We start from the raw sequence: 22,673 nt of genomic DNA, 5'->3' as shown, positions 1-22,673 counted from the left end.
AAAACATTTACACATTACTGCTGACATGGAAATGTCTCCAGTTAAGTGTCATCATTTGAAATCAATCCACACCACATCATCAGTGCTGATAAAAGACTGACACTTACTGAACAGCACAGTACAATCCAAGTGACAGCACCAGAAGTATAATGATGCTGCCGCACACACTGACTGCTGCAATGAGCCCCGGACCTGCCAAAAAAACAGAATGGATTTGTAGTAAGCACGAACAATGACTCACTGCTAGAAACATTTTCCAATTACTGATGAGAAATTACTGATTATTAATGATGTTCTGCGTTAATCATAGCTATGAAACAATGCAAGGAGGTCATGACTTCATAGTTACTCAAGACGTTTTAGTGAGCAATGTGAGTAATGATAGTAGTGGTTGGGATCTCGAAGCACATGCAGCTGCTACTATGACACGGAGTTGTCATTTGTAATGTCACAACCCCAAACAAATACTTGGAAATAAAAGCATTAGTTTAATTTCACTCAGGGTTCATCTCTATAATGATGCTGTCCTTTATCCTGCTCTCATTTCACAGCACTGGGACCTCCGGTTTATTTTGGTTCCTTAACACTTCCCTCATTTTGTCAGTGGAAAATAACAGTGGCGCATCTTTCTTGGCCATCACTGCCAACACCAACTGCCAAAATCAACAACATGGAAAAATTTATGGCTTGGACTCCAGAGTATGAAGAAATGTTATGAGTTGTTTCTTAACCAAGGTAACACCACCAATACCAAGGCTCTCCCAGACTTGCCACAACAACCCACTCCTGCACATGGATGCATTTGAACACTTCCCTGGCCAGAATCTTTGATCTCGTCATGGTGGGCAGAAGAGACGCCATCATGTCTAAATTTCTCTAGTGTTTATTTTTGTGGATGTGTGATTGGGTATGACAGTATGGATGGGTGGGCTGGGGATGAATTTGTCTCAAGACTTGTTTGTATACACACATGCCTGTGGATATTCTCATTTATCCAGGTCATAGTTATCTCAAGGCAATTGAATCGAACGCAACTGGACTCTCAATAGAGGAGGAGGTCTGCGACACCACCTATACCCCACCTATAATGCTGTCCTTTCATCCTTGCCCAGGAGATTTAACAGCTTAAACTCTAAAAACAATGGTCGACACACCATTGGAGCATTAACGAACCAATGACATCATTGGCCTTGTGATGACCTCCTCAGAGGTTAAATACCTGGGTTTTTTCCACACCAGTTTGTCAGACTAGTTCCAGCCTAGTCAGACAAGCATGAACTGATGAAGCCTCTTGGATAAGAGGTGAAACGTCTTCTAAGACAAAAACTAAGTCCAGTTGCGTTCGATTCAATTGCCTTGAGATTTATTCACACATGTTGTATGTAAAAGCACATGGAGATTACTTTGTATGAAATGTGCTATATAAATAAAATTAGGTTTTGATTTCTCCATTATTTCATTCGACAGGACAGTTTTGTCTGACGGTGGAGCGTTGTTGTTCATGGGCATGTTCAGGCTTGCAACACTTTCCTTGTTCCATGTTGCGTTGGTGCCACAGCAGGTAGGTTCAGTTCCGAGAATCCTGTCACACAAAGCTGATAGTCAGCCGTTGAACAATGCCGGGCCGTTGGTGAGCGTCTGTCTTTCTAGTTTTTTGCAGTGTGTCCTGCACCGTTGGCACCGGTCAGCTGGCTGCAACCTCCATGGCTGAAAAAGCCAGCACGGGAACCAAAAACTGCAGCCACTTGAGGCTGGCTCCAAAAGTGAGTCAGTCCCCATAGATCCCCCACGTTAAAATGCCCAACTTCACAGCAAAAATAAAAAAAGATAATATTCCCCTTCATGACAACTGTCCGGTGCTGAATTTTTATACAACTAACCCGTTTACATTTTATTAAGGCTTAAAGTTACACATAATTAAGGGCAGGCTGTCTGGCCATTAGTGTCCTTGGCTTTTCAATCAGATCCACCCCTCGCTTCTCCACAGCGCCAGCCTCTCACCCAAATATGGTCACTTCTAGCTCCAAAAAAAAAAAAAAAAAACAACCTATGATGGCCGAATTTGAGACTTCAAAACAGAAGTCCACAAACCAACGGGTGACATCATGGTAGCTACGTCCATTACTTTTACAGTCTACAATCGGTCCTTGTAAGCCTTTTATATCCAATTCAGGATGTTGAATTAGTGTGGGAGCCTGTGGAGCCCGCTGGTGAGTGAAATCACTCTGATTGGCAGTTCGGCTCAGCGCACAAGAAGAGAAACAGAAGTGAGGAAAGTAAACAAATGGCTGAAGTCAAGAGGGCATGAGATAGAAACAATCTCATTAAATAAAGTGAGGTTACTTCTTTAGCCATTGAGCTCTTTAGCAGAAATGGTGCACTGTAAAAATCCTTTGCTCTTTCAACATTTGGTTGTGTTGTTAATGTGCTAACTGGCTAACTAGCCTTGAATCCTTCCAGTCAGTCTTCACTTTTGAATGGCGCCAAGTCTTTGGCAAGACACAGGCAACATGAGTCAACAGGCACCCTTCGTTGCAACTAGTTTTTTATGTCAGTTTGGTGTGTCTGGGTGTTAATTTCATACAGTCAGCGTAAGGGGACACCTATGTGTAACAGAATGGTTGTACATTGTACCCCATGAGTGCAGGTCTTTTAACCTTGTCACCCTGCCAATTTCCGAAAGATTCCTGTTAGATGGCTGCAGTTGTGCTGTGAGAACTAGAGCTATAATGTGTGTCTACTCACCAAACTTTTGGGTTTTAAAGTGTGTCTCACTGCTGTTAGTAGTTCCAGTAAGAGCTGTGGCCGTGACATAGATGGTGTATCGGGTGTCTGGATTCAGATCTTTCAAAAAGATGTCCTGCTTTGTGCCGTCTACAGTAACATCTAGAAGACCATGACATGACAGAAACGTCATCAGAGAAGAGGAAATAAGTGTATTTTTATTCATATGCAACCTTCAGACAAGTCTGCGGTGGACTTACTGAGCTGTGGTCCTTTCTGTGTACTGTAGAAAACAGTGTAGTTGACAATGACACCGCTGCAGATCTCCTGAGACGTCACACTCCAGCTCACAAAGGCACTTTTATCGTAGGCCGTAACATTCATAGTAACATTTCCTGGATCTGTGGGGACCACGTTTTTTAAGATCAGACTGGTTAAACATGAAAATACATTTTCAGAATCCTAAAAAAACAACTAAATGACATACCTCCTACACTGGAGCAGATCTGAAGGGCTTGTGTAGCATGACCTGTCTTGTCATCAAAGAGGGGAGTTACTGTTATATTGTATGGCACATTATCCAGAAGGTCTGCAAGGAAGAAAAGACCGCTCTGAAAATCTATGACAGTAAGAAGTGGCAAGTGATTGTTAAAACACATTAAAGCCATAGATTTAAATACTACTAGACCTGTTTAGCTGTTTAGCCAGATGTGTAGCTTTAGGGATGGCAATGTCAGCTGGTCGGGCACTCCACCACTTGCTCCATACCGAAATGTCTCAAAAATGAATATGACATTCATGTTCCTCAGAGGATGATGTCTACTGACTCAGTGTATGGTTCATCCTCCAAGTAGATGTTTGAGCCAAATTTGAGATATCTGAGATATTGCATTTATGAGAATGAGAAGCCTTGGCCTTTGAAATCTGACCACCAAAATCTAATCAGTTCATCCATGAGCGTTACGGAAGGTCTGTGCCAAAATTAAGGAAATTCCCTCATTAGGTTCTTGGGATATTGAGTTCATGAGAATGGGACAGATGGATGGACAACCCAAAAACATAGTGCCTCTGGCCAGAGCTGTTGCTGCTATGGAGACATCAAAAACAGAGCTAGAGAAAGAAGTAGAGCCCTGGCTCGTCTCTCACTGCCATACAGCTGGCCAGTCACAATATAAAGTGGGTATGAGTGTTGGATTGTCACAGCATCCCCCCCAGTCGGATGTTGAAAAAGGTAGAGAGGGTTTGTTCAATTAAAGAGATTAAAGCAGTTCTGACAGAGCAGCCCTGTAGCATATCCCATCTCTGTGAGAGATTAATCACATTTCTTGAAAACTCCATTCTTAAGAAGCAATACAGAGCAACTTTTAAAGTTTCCACGAGCATATCCACTTTTTGCCACACCCAGATGATTAAAGATAAGAAACAAATTGGTCTGAAACAGGTTTAGTCATTTCCCATAAATCTGCATGAGTTTGATGATGACTCATCCCAAGAGCTCATTTCATGGATTAACACCCATAAGGAGTCTGTTTGTTGTCCATCAACATGTTCTCTAACCTACCAGAGAGTGTTGTGTTCGTATATTTGCTCTCCTCCCAATGATATTGATTTCCATCATGGGTCCAATCGATCATGTAACCACTGACAGGATGAGTAAGAGCTTCCCAGCTGACCAGAATAACGCCTCCGTACGTTGACGTCTGGATGTCGGTAACTTGAGGGAGGCCTGCCAAATGAGATCGAGTGAAAGGAAGCGAAAATGATATAAAAACACTATCATGCATCAGAGCAAAGCACTGTTCCATTAACATGAAGCAGTGTGATCTATAATTTGTGGTTACTCATTAAAACAGCAAAATCAATAGCATTAAAACTCACTCTCTCCAATGGCTGGAACATAAACAGACTCCTCCACGAACAGGGCATCTTTATTGAAGAGGTTGAGACTTATTCTGTGTGCATCTTGGTTCACATAAACATCACAAGGCGATCTGCCACATTGGTTGACTCCCATCTTTTGTTCCTTATAGGGAGTCTGTTTGATAACGTAGGTAAATGTCTCTTCGCATGTAGAAGGAATCTCCTGCGTAGACAGTTTGAAGCACTTTAGATCAACAAGTAACGTAAGGAGAAAGTCTCTGAGAAAATATCGGTTGAAAAGTTGAATTAAAGGTCCAGTGTGTAGGATTTAGGGGGATATATTGGCAGGAATGGAATATAACTAGAATTACCCCACCAAGGCTGTATGTCTACGCGCACCAGTCAAGTTTCTCTTATAGTTTATATCCATGTCTGTGAAAACATGAATGCTTCACACACATCTTACCCTCAGCAGCACAGAGGTTCTATACAATCAACACAGTTTCAAGGTGGACACCCAAGATTAGAGTCACCAATTCAGTATCTGACCAAATGTCTCACCTTCTGTTCCTGAGTTATGATGATGAAAAATGGCAAGGAAAGTGTTTTATGCTGAACATTATGATGTCACTATTAAAGTGACCTTTGACCTTTTGGATATAAAATGTCATCATGTCATCATTATATCCCATTAGACATTTGTGTGAAGTTTTTTTCATAATTTGTATAAGAATTCTTGAGTTATGGCCAAAAACATGTTTTGCGAGGTCACACTGACCTTGACCTTTGACTTTCAACCACCAAATTGTAATCAGATTATTCTTCAGTCCAAACGTGTGTGTCAAATTCGAAGAACTTCCCTCAAGGTGTTTTGAAGATATCGCATCAACGAGAATGAGACAGATACAAGATCACATTGACCTTCTAACCACCTCATCGCTGAGTCCAGGTGAACGTTTGTGCCAAATTTGGAGACATTCCTTCAAAGTGTTCTTGAGATATTGCTTTCATGAGAATGGGACGGACAGACGGACGAACGGACAACCCAAAGTGTTAGGTTTAGTGTATAATCACCAGAAAATAAGAGTCATTGTGATTTTATTACCTTAGAATGAGACATTTACATCTACATAGGGATCGGGTCCTTGTTTATGGAGATAGCCATATTCACCACTATGTTTCTACAGTAGCCCAGAATGGACAATCCAAACACTGACTCAAGATGGGGCTATTCATGTTTACACATCAGCCACCGTAGTTATAAGCCCATCTGCAAGAAGCAGTGGCAGATAAAGACTGATTTAGTCTGTTTGTTTGGGAGAGGAGGAGATCTTTGTGGATAATTGGCTAAAATGCTCTTGAATATTAAACACTGAAGGAATTCTATCTGGGAGAAGTTTCAGCTGGTTGCAATCTGCAATCCTCACTGCTAGACGCCACTAAATCTCTAACTCTTACACACTTCGCCTTTAAGAGTTTGGAAATCAATTAAATGAATTTTTCAAAACAACATTTTTCAACTGAGAGGCTTCCTTACCTTCCACATGACATGAACTCTTCTAACTCCATTTTCCTGCGGTTCAGCTACTTTCCTCCACAGGTGCAGCTTGACATCACGCTCTGTGAAGGGTTAGAATATATTCAAAACAATAGCACTGGAATACACATACACAAATATGAGCATACATCAATATGATAACAGTTAACTGACCTAAAGCCAAATAAAGACAGAACAGGACTGCTGTTCACACCTAGAGTCAGGCCAGTCATTAGAAATTATAGACATGAGGACAAATCTTTCCACTTTGGGCTCATAATCCACACCCACTCCATCACTACACACCCACACTTAGCAGTAACACCAACACTGATTATTTCAAATGGTCTTACTACAATGAAATCTTTACTATGGGGACTAACATTGTCGCACATGACCACAATTGGTCTCACTGAATCCACATAAGTCTAAGTTTTCCATTCATATCCAATTTATACAAGTCCAAGACTGTTTAGGGACCTAGTGTGCAGAAATATTCAAATACACTAATTTGGAAAACAGCAATGCCACTTTCCCTCACCAAATTTAGCCTAACTTTGGAGCGTTATTTAGCCCCCTCCCAATGAGATAACATGACATGACTGGCACCAATGGATGCCTTCTGTCATCTAGTTTCACATGATATCATTATCTTCACACTAGCTATAAAATTACAGGTTTTATTTGCCGGTCTGCCTGGCTTCTCACGCTTTTCTTTTCTGAGACCCTCATTTTTGGCGAGGTAGTTTGTGTCAGGCCGCAGTTCACTTTACATCTTTTCATCAGCAGCACGTGTGTGTTCTGCACATCTGACGGGTGCAGCCAAAACTCCATTGTACTGTTTTCGCATTACCTGCTGGGGGTGGAGTATCAGATGGCAACGTGAAATGTGTTTTAGTGATAACAATAAATTTATTCATGATGTATTTATTTTACTTGTATTGTCAACGATATAAGTCAATAAGTAAATTGAGCCCCTTTCCACTGCACAAAAAAACCCACCAACACCTGCTAACATCCACCTTTTAATGTAATGGGAGAGGTCACAATTGGCATTCACACCAAGGTCGAATGACTCTGCAGTAGTCATGGGTATTTATCGGCCCCGGCTCTGATCGGTATTGATGGAAACCATCTGTCTCCACCCAAGCAGCGCTAAAACATTGATCCAAGTACACCAAGTTTGAAAGAAAGACTGAATACGGAGAGAGAGGTATAAAAAGAAGTAACCACCGTAAAGTCTTTTCAAGCCTCTATGCTGCTCCCGTTTACTGACCCGTTCCCTGGCTGGCTGTGGCATCAAACATGACACCAAAACACACACACACACACACACACACACACACACACACAGAAAGGCACACTCATCTGCTGCAGAGCCATGGACACAGCTCATGGTTACAGCTGCGATGGTGGGAATGGTAGTGCAATCTGCCATTTGTTTCGTTTTCCAGTGATCTGCCAAGAATACAAGTAGCGCTGCACTGAGTTGCATGTCCATTCTTGTGAACTATCAATCATCAACTCTGATAAACAATGAGTCACCAGGCCATTATCAGCTCTCTGGAGTCATTTTAACACAGCTGTCTGTTTGTACTGTGTGTTAACATTTTTCTTTGTAGCTGGTGTTTCTAACGATATTCACATTCATGTCCCAACCTGCAGCTCAGGTATGTCAGTGTGTCTGTATTCTCTTTTAGAGCCGCAATAATGTTTCTAAATTTCAACTTTTTGCATTTCTACACAAGTTGGCAAATAAATATTTTTGGTTTGTTTATTCAAAATAAAACTAATGTTGATTTGTAAACCGGTGAACTAGATGCACGTATTGCATCAACAGCACAAACCATCATTCTCTGCCAAATCTGTTATTAGCTAGCTTCGAATCACAGTATATGCACAGGGATATCATTCATTTGTCAACCATTGTTAGTTTCACTTAAATATTAATGAAAATTCAAGTGAAATGTTTGCACAAGACAGCGCAGTAAAACAGCAGAACATTATGCTTTGTTTTCTTCAGTAATAATAAGTCCTCACAAGGCCTGTGTCTAGTTTAGTTTATTTGCACATCACAGTGCATATTCATAATTAACTAATGACTTTAGACTTTGTATCTGTTTATTTGAATTTTTTTGAGTTTCAGCACAAAAAAGTATTTTACTCATCTTATTAGGATCCCAATTAGCTGGTACCATAGTGGCAGCTAGCTTTCCTTAATGACAGACATCTCCAAATGTCTGCAAATCACACTAAAATTATCCGGACGATGAATCCAGTTCTTCAAAAATCTGCATATTTGGTCCAAAGGTAAACATAGATGCATATACAATGGGTCCAGTTAGGATTAGGGTTGGGTATTGTCTGTTTTTTTTCCGATACCGGTGCCGAACCGATACTTTTAAAACGGTACCAGTGCCTAAACGGATCCTGAACTGATACCTCAAAATATGAGTTTTTTATGGAGGTTGAAAAGTGGCACAAATGGGCCACCTTTCAGAAGTGTGTGAGTATTTCGTATAACAGTTTTAAATTATAATAAAAACAATGTTTTTATTTATTTATTGCTGAGGTAAATTAGAAATAGGCTACCTAGAAATAAATAAGTATATGAACTCTATTAACAGTTTTAAGATATAATAAAAAACACTTAACAAATTAACATTACAATAATATTAACTCTATTAAAGTCCGGTCTCTGTAGGCAGCCCAGGCTCCGCAAGTGGCAACACAAACATTTGGGTCCAGGCTGTACCAACCAGCCAGCCCGAGACCAGCGAAAGCAAGCTCACACACAGGAACGCGATGCCCATGTCTCACGGTGTCGCGCAAGCGCACACACGTGAACACGGTGCCCAGAGAGGCAGTTAGAGCTACAGGCAACAAAGAGGCTAAAAACAGAGTTCAAATGACGTTTTTCCAAACAACTTTTTATGTCGGGGTTTCAGGACACTTGGATCACTACGGACGAGCAGTATGGACATATGTTGTGGTTTCAATTATGTGTTTTTGGACGTTTGAATCTGGGGCATTAGGTGGAGTGTTGTTGCTACCTCCTCTCCCCTGGGATCTCTGCAAGTGTTGTGAGGACTCTAAAACTTCACTTGATCCTCCATCGGCATGAGGGTGAGTAGATAATGGGGGAATTTTCATGTGGGGTGCACTTGAACAGGTGTGTAAATCCAGGGTAACTCACGGAGGATGGGGGGGGGGGGGGGCTAGCTCCGTTGTGTTTGATAACATTGTTGAACATAAACAGAAGTGACGCCAACAGTGCTTAGCGTGCCTTTAAAAAATAATATACACTCAACAAATGAACGAATGAACCAATGAATGATTCTGTTACGTGTAATGTCCAATAGAGGGAGACATAGCACTCAAAAAAAGCACCGAAAGGAGGCACTGTAATGTGCGTTTTGTTTCGGTCCGGTAGGTATCGGTTGTATAGGTACCGGTTACATATAAGCACCGACTTTCGGTACCCAACCCTAATTAGGATCTAAGACAACTGAGATATTATTAGCAACTCAAAGCTCTTAAGCAGTGGTTCCCAACTGTTCCCAACTGGTGACTCGCAAATGTTTGTGAAAAACACACACTTTATTTTGAAGCACAGTGAATATCCGGCACAGAGCTTTTATTGTGAAGTGCCATCTCCTGCTGTAGAGTGAGTGAATAACAGACGGCCATTAACAGAGACAACAAACAAGCTTTACAACATGGCCAAACGCAAGTATGACGCTAAATGTTTTAAACTGAGTGGGCTTTAAACTATTGACTATGAACAAATCTGGTCCCCGTGGCTGGACCAGTTGGGAACCACTGCTCTAAAACGATGCATGTACATGCCCCAACATGTTGGTTATCAAGTCAAAATACCAAATAGTGGAACAGCTGGAGCCTCTTGTGCTATTTTGCTTCTTTGCATCAAAGTAGTATTCCACTGGTGGTAGACTTGTTCAACCATGCAAGCACTGCCTCCCTCTTTTATTCCTTTAACCACTTTCCTGAAAAGGTCTGCACTGCTATTTTGTGCATATCCAAAAGCCTGTTGATATCCAAGTCTATCATTATGTTTAATTTTAGGAGTGTTTCTTCTTCCAACCAGGAATGTGAACTTTTCTTTAGAGCATGCATCTCTACCTCCACCTTGCAAACAGTTGGCAAGATGTCTTGTGTACAATACATCCATGACAACGCACAGAGCCAACCGTCCTAATCAGAAAATGATACATTCAGAAAAAGATCTAATTCAGACTATCCAAATAAAATATGCTGATTACATGACCCATATTAAATTCAGATTATTTCCATAGATTGTTCTTACTGTTCAGTTTGGTCAGGACTGTCTTCTCCTTACTCCAGTCACTCCAGGGAGCCTTAGGTAAAGCACAGCGGACTGAAAATGTGTAGTTACTGCAGGATTCCACTTTTGTAATCGTCACTGTCCCACTGCTGTGCTTCTCGACAGTCTTATTGATCATCACCGACTGGGAAAAACAGAAAGATTTTGGTTAGAAACAGAAGATCCAAAGTTGAAACCATTAAATATTAATAAAGGAGATTTTAAACAGACACAGCTTTGTTTAGGTGAAGAGAAATGTCAAGTAAAAATCTATTTCTAACCTCTGGAGTTCTTCCACTGACAGCCTGGAACAGAGAGGCAAACAGAAATGGCTTCGATCAGTCACGAAGGGGAACACAAACGAAATAAAAAGAAAAACAGAGGCAGAATCAAAAACAGCTGTACTTTTTAATTGCCACTGGGAGCCATAAAGCTGAACAAAGAGTGGTGTTCTGCCAGAGGTAGTGTAGTTTTGTACCATCTGAAGTAATAGGGAGGTGGTCGAGGTCGATAGGGGCTGTGAGTGCTTAAACAATACTGTAGACACCACAAACAGATATTGTATTGGGCATTTTTTGATTGAAGACATTAGTTGTTATTGAGAATTTTACTGACAAGTTCATGTTACCATTTTAGCGAGTGCTTGATATGTTAATTACAACATCTTGTCATTATATTGACAGCAAATGTAATATCTGGCCACTCTTATGTTTCTGACAAATTGTATTTGCTGTTGAAGACAGGGCTGTGTGCGAATGCCAAAATGAGTCGGATTAAAACCAGATTTTCTTTCCTTTAAAAAAACTATTTCAAGCCGACTTTTTCCTGTCCTTCCAGTTCTCTCAATATCACATGAACGCAGCATTATAGTAGCAGTCTCAAGGCTCATTTATGCTCAATGTTAGATATGTATACAGACACGGATGAAGCCATCTGTCCGTACTCCGAGTTGATGTTGGGTGTTTTATCAGTGTTAGGCAAGCAAGTCTCAAGTCCTCAAATGAGTCTGACTCGAGTCATATAAAAATAAACGAACCAAATTAGTATGATTGGAGATGACAAATTATACAAGGAACTAGGGCTGCAACGATTAGTCGACTAATCGATGACTAATCGACTATTAAAATAATCGATGACTATTTTAGTAGTCGACTAATCGGTTTGAGTCATTTTTCATAGAAAAGTACTAAAGTGGGGCGTCGGTGGCTTAGCTGTTGCCGCAGGGGCCTGGGTTCGACTCCAGCCTGTGGCCATCTCCTGCATGTCACTCCCCCTCTCTCTCCCCCTCACACCTGTCTGTCCTGTCAATTAAAGGCTAAAAAAAAAGTACTAAAGTACCCCAAAATACTCTTATTGCAGCTTCTTACGTTCAAATATTGGCAGCTTTACACACTCTCCCATGACGGTGAACTAAACCCCTTTTAGCTTGAGTACGAAACAAGACATTAGATGACATCATTTTGGGGTTTGGGCGAGACAGACTGACATTTTTCAACATTTTAACACATTTTTCGATTAAATGATTAGTTGACTATGAAAATAATCGATAGTTGCAGCCCTACAAGGAACTAAAATCTAACATGGGTCCAATAACATTACACACATTATACCTGTGGTTTAAAGTATTGAAAAAGTATAAGGTTAAAAATGAAGCCAATATTTTAATATGGGTAGCTTATGATGAGGGACGTACCTTGCTGTAATTGACTTGACAGTGACACTCACTTGTAAAAAGTGACCGCTTCCATTTGACCAACAGATCGTCAGAGGAGGGAGTTACGTCTAACGTCGGACGGATAATTTGCACTGAGGGAATATGATTATGACAGCACATCAAAATGCAGAACTGTAAAATGTTAAAACACAAAGATATCATTAAGAAATATATATTTTTGCTACTTACATATGTGCTCTGGGTTAAGTAGGTAAGGGTCAGAGTCAGCTTGCCAAGCAGTAGTCTTAGCTCTTACAGTAATATTGAGCATCTCATATAGATTTATTGTATTTGAGCCTGGAGTAATGTTGACTGTGCATGTTGTTGTATATGATCTGCAGATCTCGCTCTGGGAAGAGCCACTGAAAGAAATACATGTTTTACATTAAGTACATAAATCAAAAAGAATCTTTCCTCCATTAGTTCTTAAACAAAAGAAAGAAACTTTGACACCCACCACAGCACAATGTATTCTATTTTCAATGAAGAACTAATCTGATGCTCCCATTTGCAGATGAACAGGTCTGGTGAAACTTCCAATTCTTGATTTCTGTTTTTCAGGAGACATGATATTTTGCCGGGTTTTGCTGTGAAAAAGAAAGTCAGAAATATCATATATCTCACGTTATTGCAGGCATCTATACAGCCATATAAGCATCAACAATACTTCTTACAGGGGCGCCCAGTAGGTCAGTGGGTCAAGCAGGCACCCCATGTACAAAGGCAATGTCCCTGCCATAGCAGCCCCCCTTCACACTTGAAACTGTCCTGTCATTAAAGACAAAAAGCCCAAAAAATAATCTTTAAAAGCCGAAAAACTTCTTACAGTACGTCCTGATGGTGGTGCCTCCAAGGACCTGTTGAGTAGCTGCACTGTGGCACTCCAGTGTAGCACTGTGGTGGGTGAAGTTCCTCAGAGATAGGACCGTGTGTGTAGAGTTGGTTGTGTTTGACAGGCTTTCTTTGACGCGTCTGTTGTTCAGTGTCCAGAAAATTTTGCCCTGGATACATGAAGTCTGGCACACAATGTTGATGTCGGATCCCACTTCAATGTACTGATCTTTAGGGAAAACGTCGCAGGCGTTCTCATGTTGGCCTTGAGAAAATAAAAATGTTGTTCAGTATTTCATAATGTAGATGAAATTCAAGTCTAGAAAATACAATAATTTGCTTTCTTGCCACGAGTTAGATGAGATGATTGATACCACTTTCTTATCTGTATTGTAAACATGCAACCAAATCGCCATAAAAAATGCCAGCAATGTACGTTTCTGGAGACAATCGATACATTAAAGCAGATACGTCAACAGCTCTGTTGTTAAATTGTGGTTACGATTAAGAAAAGATCATGTTTTGGCTCAAAATACCCAGTTTGGCGGACAAAATCCCAGCAGGAAATGAAGCGATGTCTTGGTAAAAAGCAACATCTTTTTGTGGCACTATCCCCGCTGGAAAAACAGTGACAGGTCGCTACAAAACTCCCACGTTTGGTGCCTAAAAAGCCGCTGGGAAAACAGCAGTGACTTGCTAAATTACAACCGCTTTTGTTCTTTGTTGGTCTCGAAGAGTGGTCTGCAGCTTTGTAGGCGTCTTGCTAACACGCCATCCACCATCCCCACCACAAAGTCTGCTCATGTACATGTAATCAAAACTATATCACTTTATAATCATTGATATGATACATATAAAACATGAACATTTTATGTCTTTGAGGTCTGCAGAAACGTACATGCCAACATTTTTTTCTGGTGACTGGGCTGAAATATACAGATAAAGCCAGCAGCTGGTTAGCTTACTTAGCATAGAGACTGGATACAGCTAACTTGGCTCTATCCACTGGGAACAAAATCCACAAAACCAACACCTCTGTCACTCACAAATTAACACATTGTACATTTTTGTCATTTATACACTTCAGTAATTCAACAATCTGAGGCTAGCTGTTTTCCCGTTTCCAGTTTTTATGCTAAGCTAAGCTAACGCTTGGCTAAAAAGCTAGTAGGCATATTTCCCAAAAGCTACATATAATACATTAGAAACTGTAACATCGGCATGTTATGTATAAAACATTTAAAGTTTATGTATTTGTGGTCTGCAGAAACGTACATTGCCACCATTTTTCAGCCACTGGGCTGAAATGCAATTAGAGCCAGCAGTTGGTTAGCTTAGCCTAGCATAAAGACTGGAAACAGGGACACAGCTAACCTGGCTCTATCCACAAAAGAAAATCCACCTACCAGCACCTCTACCATTCAGAAAGATACCATTAAAAAGATATTTTATGTTTATTGTCATTTTTACACTTCAGTAATTCCACAGTTTGAGGCTAGCTGTTTCTCCGTTTCAAGTTTTTATGCTAAGCTAAGATAACATGCAGCTGGTTGTAGCTTTATATTTAGAGACATAAAAGTGGTATCAGTCTTTTCATCTAATGCTTGGCTAAAAAGCTTGCAAGCATATTTCCTCAAATGTTGTAAGCCACAGAGAATACATTAGAAACAGTAACAGTAATTAATGGTGATGATTTACTGCTAACAACACAAATGCACTCTCCCCACTTTAACACACACACAGCTCACACAAGTCTTGTTGTGTCAGATTAAATCATGTAGCATAAAGCACGCCTGCATTCACTGTCCGAATAGAAAAGAACTAACCCTGCTGTGTGTTCACATGCAGCACCAATGGGGTGTTTGACAGTATTGTTACAGAAAATAAGAGCTCCTTTTACAATTTAGCACTGATGTTTCAGTCACACAAGGAGAAACCACCACTCTTTATCTTCCACAAAAATCTCAGTAGGCCCAGAATAGAGCCACGTCATCTTTGTAGATCTAACATCAGCATCAGATGGAACACTGGTCTTTGTTGACTTGTTATGCAATCTGAATAACAAAGCATACCACATCATCATCCGCTGCCCACTTTCACATTTATTCTCTAGACTGGAAATAAACATTCGTCACTGCGGTCTTCACCGGTCTTCAGCACAAGCAAAAACATCTCTCTCAATACTGTAGGTAATCTAAAGTCATTCTGGGTAATGTGAAAATCTGACAGGAAATGTATGATGTTTTGGTTGCATCATCTACCTAATTCCCCTGGGCACAATCCTCCGTCACCATGGTGTTCATTTCCATTGCTGCGCAGATGACACACAGGTCTACATCTAGACTAAACCCTCCACTGGCCTTCCTCCCATCTCCCTCACCTCTTGCCTTGAGGACATCAGGAGTTGGATGAGCAGGGACTTTTTGAAACTCAGCAGAAGCAAAATTGAGGCCCTGCTCGTTGGTTCAAAAAGCATCCTGTTCAAAATCAAAACACCCACACATCATCATTGATAACTTCCCTGTAGCCTTCTCCAGCCACATCAAGAGCCTTGGTGTCATTCTGGACAATACTCTTTCATTTAAAACAACACATAAAAAATATTACCCAGACTGCTTTCCTCCACCTTCGCCCATTACTGTCCCAGTCCATCAATGACGTCTTGGTCCATGTATTTGTCAGTGTGGTGCGATCCTTGCCTCCACCAGTGGACACATCAAAGTATCCTTGGGCAAGGTACTGAACCCCAAATTGCTCCCATTGCTGTGTGAGTGTATGTGACTGTTTAAACTTGGTGGCACCTTGTATGGTAGCCTCTGCCTCCAGTGTGTGAATGTGCGTTTGAATGGGTGAATGTGACATGCAGTGCTTTGAGTGGTTGGAAGACTAGAAAGGCACTATACAAGTGCATGTCCATTTACCATTACCTTACTATCAGAGCCATATGAGATACCGTCCAGCAGATACCACGACTTCATGTATCAGAATCAGTATCAGGAGAGAAAAGGTTGGATCTCTGCATTAGTGTTTGCTCGTTACCTATTAGATTCTTTTTTTGTTTCTTTGTTTTATCACCCAGTGTCAGACAGGGAATAACTGGAAGCCTCTGAATCACAACCCACAGGTCTGATTTGTTCACGGTAGCAGCAGAGGTGGAGCACATTTTGTGGTGTTTGTCATTCTGTTTCCAAATTAACTGACACAACATCCTCTCTAGCATGCTTTCAGTTCATTTCATTTTTAGCTTTTAGACCAATCAGTTCACTTGTGACTGTATCTTTACTTCCAGTATTCCCTTGCCATATTAGAAACTGATCCACGTACAATGAAGAGCCAAAACATGTCCATGTGTGCCAATTCTTTATCAAACAAGGAGTCAGTTGGTCACTAACCTCCATGACTCAACACTTCCTGTTGCTGCTTCACAAACGGTTGCAGGTGGAAAGCTTTCCAAAAGAAGCAGCTACAGGAAGACTTTAGTTTGCATGAACACATTAGCAACGCAAGAGACTCTAACAGCAAAGAAGAGCCCATTAGTCAACTATGAAACCATCATCAGAACAGAAATACAGGCTCCAAACAACATCCATTCGTTCAGTAGGAGAGTCAGAGCAGAGCAGGAAAATAAATATCTGAGGATCTTAGACCCAGAAGGTCATTTTAAAAACACTTAAAAAGAAATCTTTAAGATTCCTCAACAAAAAAACATGTGGATGAAAAATGAAAGCAACACCAATATAGGCAAGTTTGTAAGTTTTGGTACGTATGTGTTAGTACGTTTCCAGTTGCCATTTTTGTTTGCATTAGGAAACAGTGTCGTTAGTAGGAAAACAGGTTAAAAATCTTATTTGATCGTTCAACAGAAAGATAATGTATTTTTTATCCAGATGGTTAGAAGAGTCTTTGGGTGTGTTCACACTTGAAATTCATTTCATTTGGTTTGGACCAAAGGGAAACAATTAGACACTGTTAACTTTTACGTCTGGTCCGGTTAATGTCCAGCAAACATGACGTGATATGGACCGACAGTCAGGGGCATAGCAACAAATTCTGGGCCCTATGCCCACTGTTAAGTATCAGTTTGGGGAGGACCCAAAAGCAGAGCAGCGGGCAGGTTTGAGCTTAAACAAAAAGCGAGCTTTAATAAAGCTGATACAGAACAGGCAGGTAACAGAAAGTCCAAATGACAGAAGAACCAAAACTGAAATGGGGACTGGCTCACAACAAGGCTTTGGTGGGGAACACTGGGGTGGAACAAACAGGTGTGAGGGGAAGACTCCGGGAACAGGGAAGGACTAACGAGACTGGCTGAATCCAAATGTCAACCCTCTGGGCTTGCAGATGGAGCCCTGGCGGACTTCACTTGTACATTGTGTGACGACTTTACCGTCATCACGTAAAGTCCAAAAACAGAAAAGTTTTTGAATAAGGACAGGACTATAACTAATAAAATGGGTATTTACTTACACTAAAAGACCTTCTTTTGTTGTTTTTTAGCCATTTTGTTTAGCCTATTACACTGCACAGCCTGATAGAACGCAATAATAAAAAGCAATTTCAGTCCCTCTATAGCCTAGACGTCTACGAATCTGTATCATGATGTGGTTGAATATTATTTCTGGCCTACACAATTCAAGTAGCATTTCAAAAGGCCTAACTATCAGTGAATTGCAGGTTATTAAATCAGTGAAGTCTGCTGATGACTGCACCCTAAGCGGACTCTCTGGAAGCCTGCAGGAAGTCCACTTGAGGCCTCAGCACTCCCGGACTTCCCGTGAACGTGCTCGCAAAGTCAGCAAGTCTGCAGGTTTCTGAACATTTGGATTCAGCCACTGAAGGAAGACGTGTGCTAGAAACAGGAAAATGCACAAAGACAGGAAGTGAAGCCAGCTGTGACAAATGAGGAGATAATCTACAAAATAAAAGAGGAAACAGATTAAACATGAATGGATAACAAAACAAGGAGGAACACTAACAGAAAACCCCAGAACGAAGTCCACAAGATAACAGAACATTAACAAAAACCCTGGATCATGACACATGCACAGTCTCTGTGGGCCCTTTCTCTCTTGATCCAGGTCTCTCAAGCACCTTTTGAATTCTGTTGGTTTGTTTGTTTTTGTCTTTCTTTCTTTTCTTTATGGAACCAGAGACATGACAGTGTATGTCGATACTTCAACAGTGTAAGCAGTCACTCACTCAACTCTAGCTGTGTTTAGAGACAAATCCTAGTGCCAGGGTGGACTGAACCATTTTGCACGTTTAAGACGTGAGAGGGACCTCAGACTGCTTCTACTGTTTGTTTGTTTTTTACAAAGTCCAGTCTTTCAACAAAGTTATTCAGCCAATTTTAATTTTGTTATGACACTAATTACTGCAGACAAAATCAAACTTTTCATCCCAGGCTTTCGTGTGCTCCCTTCCAGTGGGGCCCTGAGTAATCAGTCCCACTTGTCCCCCCGATATAACGACCCTGCTGACAGCTGATTCTTTGATTGGACAGTTTTGGCGATCATCAGCGCATCGTCAGGACCCAGGAGGGAAAATCAAATTCTGACTGACAGCAGGTCATGCACCACTTTCATGCTTCTAATATGTGTGTGTTTATGCTCTCTGGTGTCACAAAGAGCTCATGGAGAAATAAGTGATTATCAACATTATTAATATTATAAGAATGCAAATCGACCACATGACTAACACGTAGATCCAGGAAGAAAATGAGGTGTCTAGTACAACAATATGCTGGAATATTACTGTGTGATCGCTATGTTACACTTTTAAAGGGACTTACTGGAAGTGTGACTGATCAGGAAAAATCCCCATTATCACATGCTGACATATCTGTTATGTCGGGGTTCTATTCCCCTGTCGGGAGTTATTTTCCCAGTATTCACCGGCTCATTATACATTATCCCGCTTATTACATGGCTAATTATCAGTTGAATAGACAGAATATTAATTAATTATACATTTTGTAAGCGGTAACGGCTACTTTAGCCCGATAAAAAAAGTAACTGTTGTCAGGGCAGCGTCCCTATAGCAACGCCGGGCTACATAGCAACTGTGTGTAATGACCGTTGCTACTAGCAGCGGTCATTACACAGTAATATCAGACCGCAGAATGCCGCGACTGACCAATCAGAATGCAGCATTTAATAGAGCCGTGTAATAACATAGTTATAAAATGCTTTACATAAATACTGAATATTGCTTATAGTAAGGCAAAGTCCCAACCAAGAGGTAGGTAGGTGGATACACAATACAGTGGTATTAAAATTGACATAAAATAAAATAAGTTAAAATAAGTGCATAAATAGAAATTAAAAATTAAATTGCCCATTACACAGTCCAGTCCAGTTGTGGCTAAGGTGATGTGTGTGAGTGTGTGTGTTAAACAGTCTAACTGCCGTGAGGACGAAGGATCTCTTGAAACGCTCTGTTCTGCAACGCAGTGAGATGAGTCGACTGCTGCAGTTAATGACGAGAGACAAATAATTTTGGTTCCCATTTGAATTATGTCATGAATTACACATATGATGTTTGTACAGTTAAAAGATCATTTTGCGAGTCAAGAGTCTCAAGGGCAGCACCATGGTGCAGTGGTTAACATTGTCGCCTCACAGCAAGAAGGTTCCTGGTTCAAACCTGGTGGGGGTTTTGAACCCAGGGTGGGGGAGCCCTTCTGTGAGGAGTTTGCATGTTCTCCCCGTGTCAGTGTGGGTTTTCTGTGGGTACTCCGGCTTCCTCCCACGGTCCAAAGACATGCAGGTTATTCTGTGACTCTAATGGTGAGTGGTTGTCTGTCTCTATGTGTCAGCCCTGTGATAGTCTGGTGACCTGTCTAGGTGGTACCCTGCCTCAAGCCCAGTGTCAGCTGGGATAGGCTCCAGCCCCCCTGTGACCCTTGACAGGATAAGCAGTTACAGAAAGTGAATGAATGAACGAAGACAATCTCCGTTTTTAGTAAACTTGTTTAAGTATAAGACTGTCGAGGATATGGTGCAGAATTTTCTCTCTCTGTTTCTCTCTTTAATAACTGTCTCTCTGTGTTTCGTACCAAGATGTGCTCACACAAGCAAAGCTGCATTTCTCAACATGGCCAGACTTGTAGCGGTTTTCTTTTTTCTCCTTTAATACTTTTTCCTCATCCTGGAAGAACAAAATGAAACGTGCCAAGGTAATGGCCTGTTGGTGTTGGTGACATATCCCCTGTGGGACGTTAGATGTCGTCCACTGAGCAGTTTCACACAAAACTAAATGCTACTCTGACAAACCGTGATTTTCTTGACTTGCGAAACTGTCTTTAAAATTGACAAACATCATATGTGTAATTCATGGCACAACTCAGACAAGCTCTTGCAATTTACCACCACACTTTTTCTTATGAAACAAGATCGCTTGAGAGACAGCGGAAGGGGAGGAAACATCACATCTACAGATTGATCACAAGATCACTTCCTGAGCAGATCACAAACAGCAGATTGATTGATTGATTGATTATAAGTTAAGCTTTTGAAATCACGCTTAAATCACACATCTACTGTCAAAAAATCCAACAGTTGGTGTGTTTGCTTTCACACCACCACAGTCCTCCAGGAAAAACACCACAACCTTCCATTTCAAACAGTCTCAGTCCTGCTGTGTGCTCCACGCTAGTTGCCAATCGATTGACAGCTTTCACGCCAGCCCAAACCATCTGTACAAACCAGGCAAACACACCAGGGTTCGTTTTAACTGAACCGAGCAGGTAAGTGTGAAGGCACCCTTTGAAGACTGTGGAAATACCTTGAGAACAGCACTAAGTGTGGACCTTATGGGTAAGAACGGCTTCAACTGACGCATATCAGCTTGCTCTGGATGCCTTAGGGGTCAATACATCTCTGCTGGGATTACACAGCTACAACAGTGCATCAGCTACGTACAAGACGTCATCACCAGCGAGATGACGGCAACACTTTGACGAACTGTCTGCTGACTAATTGTGTCAGTGGCAGAGCATCTTGTGTTTTATTTGTCTCAATGGAGTGTGAGCAGTCCGTGATCCACACCGCTGTTCAGGATGCACTCCTGAAACATTCGTAGTGTTGCTCCACATCTGGTTTGCAGCATGTTTCTCTGCTACTACTGGTCCAGTCTGTGCATACAAATATGTCCTGTGTGGGAATTTCCCATGCTTAAAGCTGTCCTTAAATAGATCAGGAACATCATGTGCCAAGACATGTGACAGGAACACAGATTTAAAAATGCTTTATATGACCACTGCAGGTTGCACTTTGTTTTTAGTATCTATCACATAGTGACGCAGCATTGGCCGGCATTTTGGAGTGGCAGCTTCATCTTTCTACCTCCGTTTGATTTGGGAAACAACTGAGAGCGAGCCAGTGAGGCTCCTGTTATCATTCAATATTCATTACTCAAATGTATGTGCAAATGTGGCTACCAGGAAACATTTTGATGTTGGCAGCAACAGGTGTGATAGAATTACATTCACAGCTCTCTACCACAGTATTATGTTTTATTTTACATTATATCATATTTCATTCCTATGTTTTAACTGTTGCACAACTTTACTTGGATTTTAGATGATCTTTTTTACACATATTTGTATGAGAATTGTTGGAGGAACCCGTCAGATCTAAGAGATACAAACAACTGCTTGGCTGAACTTGAAATTCAAACTACAGCTGCAGTAAACAACTACTGGTGTACTGTTGGTACTATTTAGACTAGCTTTATCATGATTAAGTTCATTCAAAACTAGTACCATCCTACTTACAGCTGTAGCTCTTTATTCACTTGGCTGTGCAGATGAGTCATTAAACTTGTAGCTAAATAAACTGATCTTCAAATGTTGTGCTCATCTTTGATCTGTGTGGTCTCTCTTAAGATGAGAATGACCTTTTGTTTGGGTCCCAGTGGTCAGTGCAGGACTAATATTTCACAAGGCTCTTTTGACATTGTTTTACAAAATGTGTTTTAAATTAAACGCTGTTTGAAAGTTAAAAAATGGCTGGTAGAGAAAATATCAAAGAGGACTGTAGTCAGTGGTGGAAGAAATATTCAGATCTTTGGTCTAGTATGTAGCAATACAACAGTGTACAAATACTTTACTTACAATTAATCCATCACTGAGTACAGTCCTCTTTGGTATTTTCTACTGGCTGTTTTTAACTTTCACAAAGCGCTTAATTTAAAACATATTTTTTAAAACAAAGTCAAAAGAGCCTTGTGAAATACTGGGGGGTCAAATGACTCTCCTGAGTTCTGAAAAGCAGCACAAAACCACACTAACCACTGGATCCAAATCAAAAGGTCATTCTTATCTGAAGAGAAACCACACAGATCAAAGATGAGCACACCATTTGAAAACCAGCTTACTTAAAGGTTTTATGCATCATCTGCACAGCCGAGTGAATAAGGAGCCTCAGTTGTAAGTGGGATGGTAGTGGTTTTGAATGAACGTCATCCATCCATTTTCGTAACCGCTTATCCTCTTGAGGGTCGCCGGGGGGCTATCCCAGCTGACATTGAGCGAGAGGCAGGGTACACCCTGGACAGGTCACCAGACTATCAGAGGGCTGACAGACAACCATTCACACATACGGCCAATTTAGAGTCACCAATTAACCTGCATGTCTTTGGACTGTGGGAGGAAGCCGGAG

The 22,673-nt window shown here is 41.1% G+C and overlaps 1 protein-coding gene across 2 annotated transcripts in view; it reads right to left on the bottom strand.

Moving 5' to 3' along the window:
• Nucleotides 1-22,673, bottom strand: part of LOC126398804 (interleukin-31 receptor subunit alpha-like) — a 33,566-nt gene that overhangs the window by 2,866 nt on the left and 8,027 nt on the right. For both annotated transcript variants that reach the window (XM_050058407.1, XM_050058408.1), the window contains 13 exons: nucleotides 13,007-13,276; nucleotides 12,638-12,767; nucleotides 12,370-12,542; nucleotides 12,160-12,272; nucleotides 10,748-10,771; nucleotides 10,449-10,611; nucleotides 6,122-6,204; nucleotides 4,603-4,807; nucleotides 4,286-4,450; nucleotides 3,212-3,313; nucleotides 2,985-3,125; nucleotides 2,746-2,886; nucleotides 108-192 (listed from right to left, as the gene is read on the bottom strand). In XM_050058407.1, coding sequence (XP_049914364.1) covers nucleotides 108-192; nucleotides 2,746-2,886; nucleotides 2,985-3,125; nucleotides 3,212-3,313; nucleotides 4,286-4,450; nucleotides 4,603-4,807; nucleotides 6,122-6,204; nucleotides 10,449-10,611; nucleotides 10,748-10,771; nucleotides 12,160-12,272; nucleotides 12,370-12,542; nucleotides 12,638-12,767; nucleotides 13,007-13,276 — 1,795 coding nt within the window. The remainder of the gene's footprint in view (nucleotides 1-107; nucleotides 193-2,745; nucleotides 2,887-2,984; nucleotides 3,126-3,211; nucleotides 3,314-4,285; nucleotides 4,451-4,602; nucleotides 4,808-6,121; nucleotides 6,205-10,448; nucleotides 10,612-10,747; nucleotides 10,772-12,159; nucleotides 12,273-12,369; nucleotides 12,543-12,637; nucleotides 12,768-13,006; nucleotides 13,277-22,673) is intronic.

The sequence above is a fragment of the Epinephelus moara genome, chromosome 12 (assembly GCF_006386435.1).
Source record: "Epinephelus moara isolate mb chromosome 12, YSFRI_EMoa_1.0, whole genome shotgun sequence".
In the NCBI taxonomy this organism is placed as follows: domain Eukaryota; kingdom Metazoa; phylum Chordata; class Actinopteri; order Perciformes; family Serranidae; genus Epinephelus; species Epinephelus moara.
The sequence above is the reverse complement of the archived record's forward strand: the minus strand, read 5'-3'. Positions and strand labels throughout refer to the sequence as shown.